General features: G+C 31.7%; 1 protein-coding gene across 2 annotated transcripts in view; it reads right to left on the reverse strand.

Moving 5' to 3' along the window:
• The window catches only part of LOC111514162 (TOM1-like protein 2), a 35,992-nt gene extending 21,640 nt beyond the window's left edge, over nt 1–14,352 (reverse strand). For both annotated transcript variants that reach the window (XM_074178220.1, XM_074178219.1), the window contains exons 1-4: nt 14,192–14,352; nt 6,397–6,644; nt 4,243–4,446; nt 347–565 (exon numbers count right to left, since the gene is read on the reverse strand). In XM_074178220.1, coding sequence (XP_074034321.1) covers nt 347–565; nt 4,243–4,446; nt 6,397–6,644; nt 14,192–14,255 — 735 coding nt within the window. In that variant the 5' untranslated portion in view covers nt 14,256–14,352. The remainder of the gene's footprint in view (nt 1–346; nt 566–4,242; nt 4,447–6,396; nt 6,645–14,191) is intronic.
• Nucleotides 14,353–14,555: the final 203 nt, after the last annotated feature.

A 14,555-nucleotide genomic window follows, 5' to 3' on the forward strand; every position in this document is an offset into this window, starting at 1 on the left:
ACAGCCTATACCACATTTTTTTTGTATAAAGATGGAGAAATAGAAAGCCGAAACCTTTCTTTTCCTACATATTATTTGTTATCCTCTTTTATTTCCTCTATAAACATGTAAATTTCCGTGAGATTATTGGAGTTATCATTACATATAATATAAGAATAACCAGTGAAATTCAATACAAAATATTCTATTAAATTTACATATAGATTCATCAATTTAAGTAAAACACTGTTATTTCATATTCTTTCAAATTGATTGCATGTGAATGATTGTCCAGTTATTTTACTGCTTCCTTATAACCTTCAAATCACGGCCATATCAGCCTGACCTGTATGATACCAAAACTCACCTGTACTAGTTCCAAATCATCAGGCTGTTCTTCACCAGGCTTCATCTCATACAGCATCTCGCCCAACACAGCCATGTTACTTTGAACAACATCCAATTCAGACTGCAGCTTGGCCCTTTGTTCAGGTGTTAGAAAACCCTGCGGATGAGGAGCATTTCGGGGAGAAGTTTGTGGGGCTATGACAGGAGTATCAATTACGGGCACCTCGGTAGTGACACTCTGAAAAGGAATGTAATATCATTTTAAATTATGTAGCAGGAACAAAACAAATTAAAAAAACGTTCAGCCAACTATATAAAACTAAAATGTCAGCAAAATATAAATTTTTTAGTGTCCGACCGAAACTGGTTTTTACGACCGAAACTAAAAACGAATTTCGGCAACGGTCTCAGTTTCGGCTGAAACCGAAACTTCCTTACAAGGATTATGTTTTGAGGGAAAAATAAAGAAAACGTTATTATAATCAGTCAGTCTTTATTTTTTTATCTTTAAATCACAACGTTATGCAGTCTTCGACATTTTCACTTATTGATAATCAAGAAATCAACATAACAACCCCTTATTTAAGAAAAAATATTAATTAAATAAAATAATTAAAAATATTTAAAATCGGTGGAGTGTTTATTTGAGTAAGAGTAGATTCCTCTTTTAAATATTATTAATGGTTTTTCAAAAATATTAAACATAAAATTACTGATTTGAGTTGTTTTTTTTATTTATTTATTTTAATTTTATGTAATTATTCGTACCTAATATCACAATAGGTACTTAATATTTATGTAATGAACATAGTAAATCAAAAAGTATGCCACGAGTCACGATATGATTAGGCACATGGACACGGAAAAATGTCTTCGTCGCTTGTATGAAATTCAACTTAAAGGGGGTACATAAAATTTATATAACAATTTTTTTCACAAGCACTGAAGAAGTTACAATATTGAAATTAACCTGACGTTTTGTACTACCAAAAAGACACTTAGCCAGTGATTTATTTGGTTTACCCTATGGTTTTAAGGGGTGGAAAACGCAACCCCTAAAATTTATTTCCAATGTAACTTTTTGTCTTATTATTTGTTTACCATTTAAAAATATATTTCCGATAGCCTGTATCATTCTAAACAAAAAATGTCACTTGGATTTTTTGCCCAAAATAAACCAGTTCGCAGCAAAAAATTATTTTCCGAACAACTACAGAGATACATAGTCATAAATGTGAACTGGATTTATTGTTATTTTGTAGTTAGTACCTGCATTAAACGATTAAAGGGTAATAAACAAAAGTAATTCATTAATAACAAAACACACAACATGTAGAAATCATAGTAAATATTCAATATGTCTACCTTCAGACATTACGCATGCGTCTAGACGTCGGCGCATTGAGCCACGTATTCGCTCAAATATTCCTGGAGTCTTTCTGATTACCCTGTGCGCATCGATGATGCGGTTTCTCAAGTCCTCTACATCGCGAACAGGAGTATGATAAACCAAATGCTGCAAATGGACCCAAATAGAGAAATCGAGAGGATTGAGATCCGGGGAACGAGCGGGCCAGTTCTGTGGTCCTCCTCGACCTATCCACTGATTTGCATATGTTTCAGTTAAATGCTAACATGCTACTTGACTAAAATGGGCGAAAGCCCCATCATGCATAAAAACATATCCCTTCTGACGCCCATCCAGCAGTACTGAATGCACTTCTCTTAAAAATTGAACGTATGCCTCACCATTTAATCGAGGAGGTAGAAAATGAGGCCCAATTAAATCATCCCCAATAACTGTTGTAGAATTGGCCGCGGTGGTAGTGCGCCCGACTCACGATCGGAAGACCGTGAGTTCGATTCCCGCTTCGACCAGATATTTTTCTCAAGAGAATTTATCTGGTTGAAACTGGAATGATTCTGCAACCGTGTTAGGAATCACACGTTAAAAGGTAAGACCTCGTTAGTCCTTAGCTCGCACAAGTTTCTCAACATCTGAGAGTTGTCGTTCGTATGGAGGCGACAGCTGAATAACGAAAAAAACAGATTTTTGAACTCCGAGCCACAGGTTGAAAGAAAACTGTTCTTGATGGTTAGTTTCGACAATAGCGTGAGGGTTTTCATCAGGTAATTATGAAAATTAATAATCTTGTCCCGAGAAAAACTATATTTGTCTGTGAATTATATCGTCTTCAGAAAGTCACAATTTCTTCTAATCATTTCCAGCATCCAATTGCAAAATTCAAGACGATTCGGAAAGTCTCGCGGTAACAGTGCCTGTACTTGTTGCAGATGGTAAGGGTATAAGAGTTGTGCCTTTAAAATTTGAAATACATTTAGCTGGAAAGCAATCTTTCTAGTACTGGTAGTAGGTTGTTCTTCAATCAAATTAAGTACTGCTTCCTCAAGCTGTGGTGTTCGTACTTCTCGATGGCGACCACAATCCTGTGTTCTTTTGTCAAATAAACCATATTCTCGTAATCGTTGATGAAGTCGAGCAAATATTCTGTGAAGGATGCTGCCGTTGAGGATACATTTCAGCTTCTAACCCATTCCCCTGCGACAGACCGTAAACGTAATGCATATCAGTCATTTCCTCATTTGTGTATGCCATTTTAATAACAAGTGAATTATTAAAGTAACAAATTAAGAACAGAACAATAACACACAATTAGTATTAATTCAATTTAGAAAATTCACAAACTGACAGAGTCATACCAATTTAATTGTCACTATCGCTAATAGCGACCTACTAGATAGATTAGTTTCGTATTTTCGCATTAATGACAATGTACCTCTGTAGTTGTTCGTAAAATAATTTTTTGCTGTGAACTGGTTTATTTTGCGCAAAAAACCCAAGAGACATTTTTTGTTTAGAATGAAACAGTCTATCGGAAATACATTTTTAAATGGTTAACAAATAAGACAAAAAGTTACATTGGAAATAAATTTTAGGAGTTGCATTTTCCACCCCTTACAACCATAGGGTAAACCAAATAAATTACTGGCTAAGTGTCTTTTTGGTAGTACAAAACGTCAGGTTAATTTCAATATTGTAACTTTTTCAGTGCTTGTAAAAAATTGTTATACAAATTTTATGTACCCCCTGTATCTTAACAAGGGATGCTCCAATGAAATTTTTTTATATGAAAGATCCTATCTTTTTTTCGATGAAGAATCACCTCCTCAAATGTTTTACACTTATTTAGTTACACCCTGTATATCATAAAATACAACTATACATTTCCTTCCCAAAAATTGTAGTAGGTATCAAATATAAAACAAAATCCAAATTTTCATTTAAGTTTGCTGAAAGATCAAAAAGTAAATAACATTTCGTTCATTTGAAACTTCCGTATATTTTTGCTCTTTGGGCTGCTGACACAAAATCTACATTGAAGTATTCGACATCATTGCAAAATTAAATGATAAAATGTATTTGTGAGTTGCCATTCCTAAAAACAATAATCAAATTATTCAAACCCTAAAATTAACTGCACTTTGGTTTGTGCGAAATGAAGATAAGTATTTTTATCAATTTCACAAAAAATAAATATAAACATCAAAATATCTCTTACAATATCAATTCTGATTGAAATAACCATTTCACCAGAAAATCAATCATTTTTAAACCTTCCAATTTAAAAGTTGAGATGATAAATTTAATTATGCTTCACTGTAATCACAATTTAAAAAATTCTGTCAGATTATATGAAAACCGTTGTACAATTTTATTGCTTAATTCAGGGTAATTGTTTCAAAATACTTCAATGTATAGAAAACTCTAATTCTAATGATTTATTTCATTGATAGTTATCCACTTTTGTTTCTTCTATAAACATGATTGTTTCTTTAGATCAATAGAAACAAACATGTACTCACATGTTTGCTTCTATTGAACATGTGACTCACCTTTTTGGGAGTATGAATGGGGGCAAGTGAATCCAAGTCAGTAGCGGGGAACTCAATTCCCTTGGCAAGTAGATCTTGATATACCGATATCACACCTGACATATCAGGTTGTGACTGAAAAGCGCTAGCCCAGGACTGTATGAGACTAAGGACCTTTTCCTGAACTGCAGTCGGAGGATCATTTTTTGGTCCAATTAACTTCACCTGAAAAAAGACTTGAAGTAACACCCAACTCTGCAGATGGTTCTGGTGAGTAAAATATATTCGAGAAGAAATCTAACAGGGAAACAGTAAAGATATTCAGTGATGTTGATATGAAAGTCTAAAAAGGAACATTTTATTTAAAAAATCAAAGAGCAAGAGATAATATGTCATCAATATGAGAGTGAAATTATAATTCTGTAAAATTGGAATATAATGCCGAGTTCGATTCTTTTCACCTTTAAAAGTATTTTGATAATATTGTACAATACTCATATTAATATCGACTGAAGTTGTTTAGCATTAAGATAAAACATATTGGACATTGTTTAACATAATCCAAACATCAGTGATAAATGAATCGAAGAAAAAGAATACATTTTTTTTTCAATTCAATTCAGTTTATTGTCCCATGAAACAATAAATGCTTATAATCAGGTAATATAATAATGTTATCCAGATTGGTACGAAGGCAAGTGTCTTACAGCGAAACATCGATGTCTACCAGTGAGGATGACAGAGTTCCATGTAAGTGAAATATTTACCTTTCATTTAGTATATTGTGTAGAAATCATGTGAATGATATCTGATTTAATTCCCTAATGAATGTTTGGAATACAAACTGAGTAGAGAAAATTGTTTTCTGTATAATTCAGTGTTCATATAAAAGTATTTGTTTCGAAAATATTTCATGTAATTCAATGTTTATATGAATGTAGCTATTTCAAGGGCTTTTTCTTCCAGTTTGTGTCAGAAAGTTACTTCTCTGCATGATCTACACATCTATGTATAAGTTACTTCTTTTAAAATTAATTACTTCCTTCCTTTCTTTGGAAGATTCCCACTTTTGCTTTTGGATCAAGATGGAGTAGTAGAAAGCCAAAAACTTTCTTTCCCAGAAATAAAATATTTTAAAATGAACACATAACATATTTTGAGAAAAAATAACAATGAAATGCAGTCAAATATGAAATAGGTTACATAGAATATATGTTAAAATGAATTCAAGTGTAATAGAAATAAAATGCAAAATATAAAATTCCACTAATAAGATTTTTTTAAATTGATACTTAGATTTTTTAATGGAATAGTGCTTCTTTATTTTCTCTGGAATTGAATTATATTTAATGATCCCACCATAATAAATTGAGTTTTTTACATTTTATATACGTTGTTAAAGTCTAAAGACTTCTTGACTTTACTTGAACAATATCGTATGATGTTGTTCAAGTAATATGTCCTAATTAAGTTCAAATATAAAAAATATGTCCTGTTTGAGACTGATAAATAGTTATTTTAGAGAGATTTACTTTGTTGCGTTGAAATTTTTAAACGTATTTTGAGATTTTGTTTATGTTCAGATATTTTGTGATTTTGTTATTGTGAGTTTATAAGAATACGAGTTCCATGCAAAGCTGTATTAATTATACATTCATTATTAAAAAAAATATGTCCTAAATATATTTATTTTTCTTTATATTACTCAGCATAACCTATGTTAATTTTTACCCCTTCTGTTAATACTTGCCCCATACGTGTTAATTCTAGCCCCAAATCTGAGGTAACAATTAACAACCACCATTTTTGGAAAAAAGCTTTCTATTTCTATCTACGGCATTGTTACTATTAGGTTTGTTTTGAGATAATTAAGTAATTCCTGAATGATTTTAGCATCATTTATCTCAAAAATCAAGTCTAAATGTTGAATTATTTCTTAGCTACAACAAAAAATATATTTTTTGTTAATTGTAACCCCGGTCTCCCCTATAACCTGTATTTTTTCATCTAAATCCGTTCAGTCGTTTAGGCGTGAAAGAGCCACAAACATACATACATACATACATTTATCCATCCTCACAAACATTCACAGTTATATTAGAATAGATAGATAGTTACAGTTACACAAGAAAAGCTCCTGTAAACTATTTTAGAAAACTTTATAAATCAACTTACCAATTCTTGAATGAAATCCTTGTTACAAACCAAAACGTGAAATCTTTTTCCACAATTTTTCACGCAGGTTTCAAGTATGGTCAACGTATACATAACAACTGTATAGTTTTTTCCTGCATTCAGAGTAAGTCTTTTACGTATGGCTTTAATCGCATCCCTGGGCCCTTCTTCTGTCTCATTAACCAAATCACATATCTCCATGTTGAGAGCCCAATTTTCAGATGCCAATGTTCCATCCGTAGCTTGTTCTGAAAAGATAAGGAAATATTGTTCATCTACATTATTATCATGATTAGTGTTATTAATTTTAACCAAGTAACGCGTCAATGTAGCATTGAAGAACTATTTGTTTTATTGATTTACATAACCATATTTGTTTGTTTTTTTTTGTTATCAATTAGATCAGTTCTGAAATAGCTCCATTTTTGAAGTTATATATTTATGTATGAGTATTTCTTGTATAATCAATTCCCTGTACAAACCATTGCAGTTTCTTGGGAATAAATAAATAATGAAAAAAATTATTATTATGTGTAAACTTGGTCTCAATTTTTTCTAACTACTAGCAAAATGTACAGTGTGGAGCTAAAACCATTTTTATACAGGGTATCAATTCAAAGGACCCGCCCTCTATATTTTTAGTAATAAGAGAGATATTTTTTAGAGTTTTCAATTCAATTGTATCATCTTGTTTTTTAAGGGCAAAACACAAACAGAAAAATCCTTAAGACGCTCACATCGGATTTGAATGGCTGGAGATTAAATCCATTTGGAAAAACGTTCTCAGGAAGTTTAATTCACATAAACGCCGTCCTACAAATGAAAGAGTTCTTAAACAGTGAAGTTCGAGGAGTAATGAGTTGAACCTCAAAACGATGAGCTGTCACAGTTCGTCGCGTATTTTTTATATGTTCCGCTCTTGGTGGAATCAGGGCCGTAGCGAAAAGAAAAACCAGGGGGGAAGGGAATCCAAATTTTCCTAAGACCATCAGCAAAATTTCCCAACTTTTGAAAAAATGAAAGCCGTGGGATTAGTTACTACTATAATATATTAATTTTCTTACTTAGCTATCCAAAGATTGGCTGAATGCTTATGCCCATTAGGGTATGCACAAACAAAAATAAATTTTGGTAATTATAAAAATAATAATGGGAATTATTCTACTTTGGACCAAGGTCCTTGGTCTTCCACCATATCCACTTGAACACCCCCCATGAAAGTATATACAGGGCTATTCAAATTCGTTTCTGTACATTGGGATCTCGTAAACGATAAGAGATAGAGTGTCGGTTAAAGTGTGGCAAAGTTGTATATTTTAGATACCTATTCAATGATGTGAAGAAATCGAATATAGCTCTTTTGGTTCTAGAGATATACAGGAAAAACCAAAAAATCCCAAATTATATTTTTGCCTATATCTGCTTTATTCGCAGACATATTGAAAATCTGTTCACATTTTGCTAGTGGCACTTGAGGTGGGCTCTCAGAATATATCCATGAATCTTTTATACAGGGTGGCATCTGACTTGGACCACCCCCATCTTTAAATTTTTAAATACGGACCTGTATTTTTTGTTGTAGTTTTTGGATCGTAGACGTTCACTTCATACTGAGAAAGCAAATTCAATTTTATATTTCGGGATGTTTCAGTAATATTCGATTATAAGTGTGTGAATTATTCCCTTTTGAATTAAGGCCCTGGAAATTGGTTGACTGAGTTGAATGAAAACACAATACCAACTTTCACGTCTCCCTATGTATCGTAGAGTTTTTCTAAAGTTTTTGTTCATTTTTAGTTACCCATTCATATTTTTTCCATTGATCTGAGCGTTTTCTACAATGAACTTCGAATAAGAAAACTTTTTATGATTATTTGAAACATATCTACATCAAAAATACATTATATGTGTTTTAATACGCAGAAAAAGAAATGATAGCAATAATAACATCCGAAACGAACACTATAATTGTAATGAAAATCGAAATGAAGTAATTTATATATGTACCCAAAAAAATTATTGGCGCAATAAATGTTCGAATTGGAGTCCTTCCATTTCGAGACATTTTTAAACTCGGTTTTTCATATTATTCATCGCCCTTAATACACTTATTTGCTGCATTGTTGCGAAATCATTCAAAATTCTCAATCTCGAGTCTTCCACATTTTCTATCTCTCTGCCAGCGTAAATCCTATTTTTCAATGTCCCCCATAGAAAATAGTCCAAAATAGTAAGATCTGGTGATCTTGCAGACTATCTTATTGTCCCATTATTTGTCTCGAAATGGAAGGACCCCAATTCGAACATTTACTGCACAATTAATTTTTTTGTCTATATAAATTACTTACTTCATTTCAATTTTCATTATAATTATAGTGTTCGTTTCGGATGTTATTATTGCTACCATTTTTTTCTGCTCATCAAAACACTTATAATATATTTTTGTTGTAGATATGTTTCAGATAATCATAAAAGGTTTTCTTATTCGAAGTTTATTGTAGAAAACGCTCAAAGCAATAGAAACAATATGAATAGGTACCTAAAAATTAAAAAAAAAACTCTCGAAAAACTCTACGGTACATAGGGAGACGTGAAAGTTGTTATTGTATTTTTATTCAACTCAGTCAACCAATTTCCAGGGCCGTAATTTAAAAGGGAACAATTCACACACTTATAATCGAATATTACCAAAAAACCACGAAATATAAAATTGAATTCAATTTCTCAGTGTGAAGTGAACGTCTTCGATCCAAAAACTACAACAAAAAATATAGGTCCGTATTTAAAAATTCAAAGATGGGGGTGGCCCAAGTCTTATGACACCATGTATAAAAGATTCATGGATACATTCTGAGAGCCCATATCAAATGCCAATAGCAAAATGAGGACAGATTTTCAATATATCTGCGAAAAAAGAAGATATAGGCAAAAAAATAATTTGGGATTTTTTGGTTTTTTCTGTATATCTCCAGAACCAAAAGAGCTATATTCGATTTCTTTACATAATTGAATAGGTCTCTAAAATACGCAACTTTGCCATAATTTAACCGACACTCTATCTCTTATCGTTTACGAGATCCCCATGTACAGAAACGAATTTGAATAGCCCTGTATAAAAGAGTGACAGATCTACAACCTTTCTTCGATGTTCCAGACTATCAAGGATGCAAGTGATGTTTGTGTCTCCAATCAGGCCGATGGCTCTTTTCTGGATGGAATCCAGCAACTTCAGGGTATGTTTGGGGGCAGAGCTCCATACATGTGAACAATACTCCAAAGGTCTGATCTGAGCTTTATAAAGCATCAAAAGTTGCTGAGGTTTGTACAGTTTTCTGGTTCGGAACAGTGTTCCAAGCTTTTGAGAAGCAGCCTTTGCAATTCCAGCGACACGATTGTGCCAAGACATATTGGTGTTCATTTGAACCCCCAAAAAACTGATCGAAGCAGAAAGTGGAATTGTCTGTCCTGATATTATTATATACGGTTCGGAGACATTTATCTTCTTGGAGAAACCGATGCCTGGGTTTTTGAGGCATTGAATTGAACCTGGTTACATTCACCACAATTCGAAATCACTTCTAGATTCTCATTAAGATATGTAACCTCCTGCTGCGGGTAAAGATGTGCCTCCGTACCAATGTCCTGGAATCCAAATGGAATGACGAGACAAGTGTGCTGTATTGGATTTTTGGTTTTTTCCAATAAGTCGTTGATATACAATAGAAAGAGGTTTAGAGACAATATGGATCCCTGGAGAATACCAGCGTTGATGATGAAAGTATTCAAGAGATATCCATTGACGGCCACTTGCAGGAAACTTTCTCTCAGGAATCTGGAGAGCCATACACAGAAATGATCCGACAAGCTATAGCATCGAAGTCTGGCCAGCAAACCCTCATGCTACACCCCATCCTAATATTCCATATTGTATTTCTAGGTATAGTTCAATTATACTGAGCAAAACTTATTCTGTTCTTTTCAGTTCATTAGCATAGCACACATCAATAAAATCTTGTTTTTAAAAATACATTTTAATTATCATTTAATTTCACATTTTTTACTTTGTAGGTATTGACCTATCCATTTCCGATAATGCATCATTATAAAAATAATCTTGTTTCTGTAAGTTTTGTTTTGTTCAGCTCCTCAATACGGAAACGTTTCCAATGTTGCCTTTAGAATAACGTCACTTGGCTTATATTCCTTTCATCAAATCTTTTCATTTCTTACCCATATCATCTATGAAAATGATAAATCGCCATTTTGCGGTGACCAAAATGTAAGATTAAGAATAGTATCTTTTTGGGGAAAAAGCTTTTAATTTCTTCTTCTTAACATTAAACAATAAATGTGTGGAGCTCCTAAAGAAAGAAAGAAAGAAATAACTGCCATAAAGTTCAGAAGTACTTTTACCACAACGCTGGTGTTCCCCAGGGATCCATATAAATAGAAGTTATAAAGCTTCAAATCCTACTATAATAATTTACTCATGCACTTGTACTATTTTAATTCTTTGTCAATCTGAATGCAATAAATAAACATATTTATTACTATTATTATTATATTATTGAAATTCAATACTGTATTCATAGTTTTTCTGAAACTTGTATTGAAAACAGTGAATATCTACATCTAGTTTTTATACCAATACTTCAAATTATTTTTAACAGATTTTTTCATTGTTGAATGGAAAATAAAGAGAAACGACAAAAAACTCCTCTGAAGTTTTTCTTTGAAGTTGGAATGAGTATACTGACCCAAGTATATCTTATTGCTTGTTATTTGTACAGTGTATACATGGATTGCTAGTTTTGTGATCTATGCCGTCACTGATCTATGAATGGCATATACCAATTATAAAAAATTGTCATGAATTAGGTTTCATTGATTTGGAAAATCTTAGAATTCTATTTCACACTTTAGGCTTACTTTTTATAATAAATTTCCTGCTGGGATCAGAGATTTGTCAATAAAACAGTTTAAAAATTTCAATAAAGGTATCATTATTCAAGTTTGTAATATCATATTTTATCAGTGATGTGAATTAATCAGATTTCCTGCAATGAGAATGTGTGCTGATTTTTCTTTCTTATATTTTCAATACAATTACTGAAATTGAATATGAATACCACAGCTTTCAATGCCCAGAATGGAAAAGAAGTTATAATTTACCCAAGATTATGATAAAGTAAGAAATTACCAGCACCCACAAAATTTCTGTGAGTGAAAAATTAGGCTAAATAACCTAGATATCAAAGGTAATTGATAAGAATATACACCACATGAAATATTACTATATAGAGAAGATAATTCAGACCATTCAAAGAACTCTAGACACTCATTATGATTGCAGAAAAATTTATGTAACAATTCAGCAAAACAAAATTGTTTATAAACAACTACCATTAATAGTCTAGATCTTGATAAAGATATTTGAGAATATGCGACAAAACACATTAGTCATCAAACCATAACATATAAATATTTCAAACCATATTTTATATCTGATAAGAGTCTGACAGAAAATCAACAATTCAGTATTCTGCAGTACCTGAATGATCACCTTTGCCCCAGTTCTGCTTAAGCGTCTTTGATACATAAAATAAATACAGTTTTAAAAACTAAAAAACACGCTTTTAAAGAACATCGAACTGAAAAGTTATTTTTTTTAATAAGCTTAAAACAATAACGAACGCCCACGCTTTTTTCACAATAATACTAGTATTTTTCGTTCGTTGTTTTAAGATTATTTTAAAAAAATATTTTTTACTTTTTAGTTCGATGTTCTTTAAAAGCGTGTTTTTTAAACTCATCCATCTATTTATTGTATTTATTTTCAATTTTTTAGTTTCGTATGCTATAAAAGCGTGTGTTTTAGTCTTTTTGAACTATATTTATTTTATCTAAACTGTGGGATCAATCAGCCGTATATTGTTTAGAAAAATGATTATTGATATTTTCGTACAGCGCAGCGCCATCTGCCCGCGAATAGATCAAGCAATAATGTCGATATATCAAGGAGGTTACGTACAGCGCCATCTACCCGCGAATAGATCAAGCAATAATAAAAAACTAATCAATACAGTTTATTATATGATTTTCACTATAAAGGGTTTTACAAAAACCGCGACACGTGTTTCGCTATACAATAGCTTCCTCAAGCATAAACAGTTTATAAGTATTTCTCCACAATAACTTTCAAAAAAGAGCTGATGAATACTTATAATACATCCAGGGACATGAATTGAAACAAGCCAAACATTATCTATATTTTTTGTATTCTATACCTATTGAGATAATAATATTCAAATCAATGAGAGAATTCTGCTATATCATATTCCCTCCATTTTCGTTGATGTCTGTATCGTTAATGAGAGGTATAGCTGAAGTAGAATAAATCTAAAACAATTATTGCGACTAAAACAGAACTGCAACCCTCTTCTCGACACGCGTTTCACCAATCGAGTTGGCGTCTCCAGGAGACGAGGTACACTAATTCCTAACTATAAAACTATTCTCAATTGACATCTTACTGGGTACACTTTCAACTATTTCAACTATTCAACTATTTCAGACAGTTTTCATTGAGCGACACTAAATTTTCATAGTCTACGAAATCAAATATGTGCTACATGTTCTTTGAAACGAGTTTTAATAGCTCGCTTGGTCTGACCGATGTCAGAATACAAATTCCATTAGAACCAAATGTTCTTTTAGATTTCCGTATATTGAAAAAAAAATCATTATATCCACATTTTTGATGATCTTCAGCCATTCAATGTCATTTATGATATAAACCAATATCTATAATTACTATCATAATTTGCATATCTGTTGTGAAATTGTTATTCATATTTTCCCATATGTAAATTGGACTGAATAAAACATTTAATTTTGTGTTTACACTCCTGTAAAAGTAAAAATAATGACAAAAAAAAGACAATGTTGAAGATTTATACAAATTTAAGAACAGTTGATAATGAAGGGTATATCCGATAATAAAAGAAAATACTGAGACAGTCTATTCCTTTGTTTGAAGATGCAACAAGTAGCATTATTTATTGATGAAAGTTATAGAATGAATCTAGCAGATCATAAAAAGAACAATACCAATATATTGAAAATAAGTAAGAGAAATATCCATTTCTCCAAAAATCAAAAAAATATTTGATAATTCTATTCCCTTTCAAGGGAGAAAATAACTCCAAAGACTTATGATAATTGACTGGTAAATCACAATTTTTTTACCGCTTTTGATTTAAGTCTGATTTCAAATACATATGGAAAGCCTAAGTACAATAAGTGAGTTTCATTAATAGTAAGTTTGATTCATAAAAGAATTTACTAGAAACGATTTTGCAATCCCCTGAATAATAACAAAATTGTTACACATTATTATGGAGGTACATACTAGTAATCAAAATTACAAACAATAATGTGTTTTGGACTGAAACAACGACTTAACATTGAAAAAAATATTGATATGGAAAGTATATCTGTCATTGTGTTCATTTTACTGTAGCTTGATGTTTCATAATGTTAATGAATACTTGAAAACAATTAGAGATAATTGAAACTATATCATAGTGTTATTATGGTGTTAATAAATCTTGAAAACATATACTGAGAAAAACTAAATGTGCACAATAATTTTAGACTGTGACTGATAAAACGAAGTAAATGAACAATTTAATATTATTCTACCAATTTTGCGGAGTTGACATTGAAATCAGAAATTCGCAATTATCAACATATTGTCACTTTGATAAAACCGGTTATTATGTAACATGCTCACCTATTCTGCTTCCTACTGGAGTAGAAAATGGATTTCCAATAAGTGCATTGGATAAAAAAGACATTTTGTTAATTTACTTCAAAATGAACATAACAATTCGACGATTCCAACAGTTGCAACTAACTTTACTGACATTAATGATTAGTGACATTGACAATAATCTGTGACATTACTGACATTCAGGAATTAAAAGCTTCATTCCGTGTCATATATATATATATATATTTTATTGTTCTGAACCATGGATACAGAATTACGGATATTGTGTTATAGATGAACCTACGGTAAGAGAATATGAATCGAGAATACTAGTGAAGACGTTTAATACCATACACCAAGAGGTTTAAAATGTTTTGAGACGCAT

This window comes from Leptinotarsa decemlineata, unplaced genomic scaffold, assembly GCF_025532065.1.
Source record: "Leptinotarsa decemlineata unplaced genomic scaffold, Ldec_3_MD MMD2_tig00003736_RagTag_RagTag, whole genome shotgun sequence".
Lineage (NCBI taxonomy): Eukaryota > Metazoa > Arthropoda > Insecta > Coleoptera > Chrysomelidae > Leptinotarsa > Leptinotarsa decemlineata.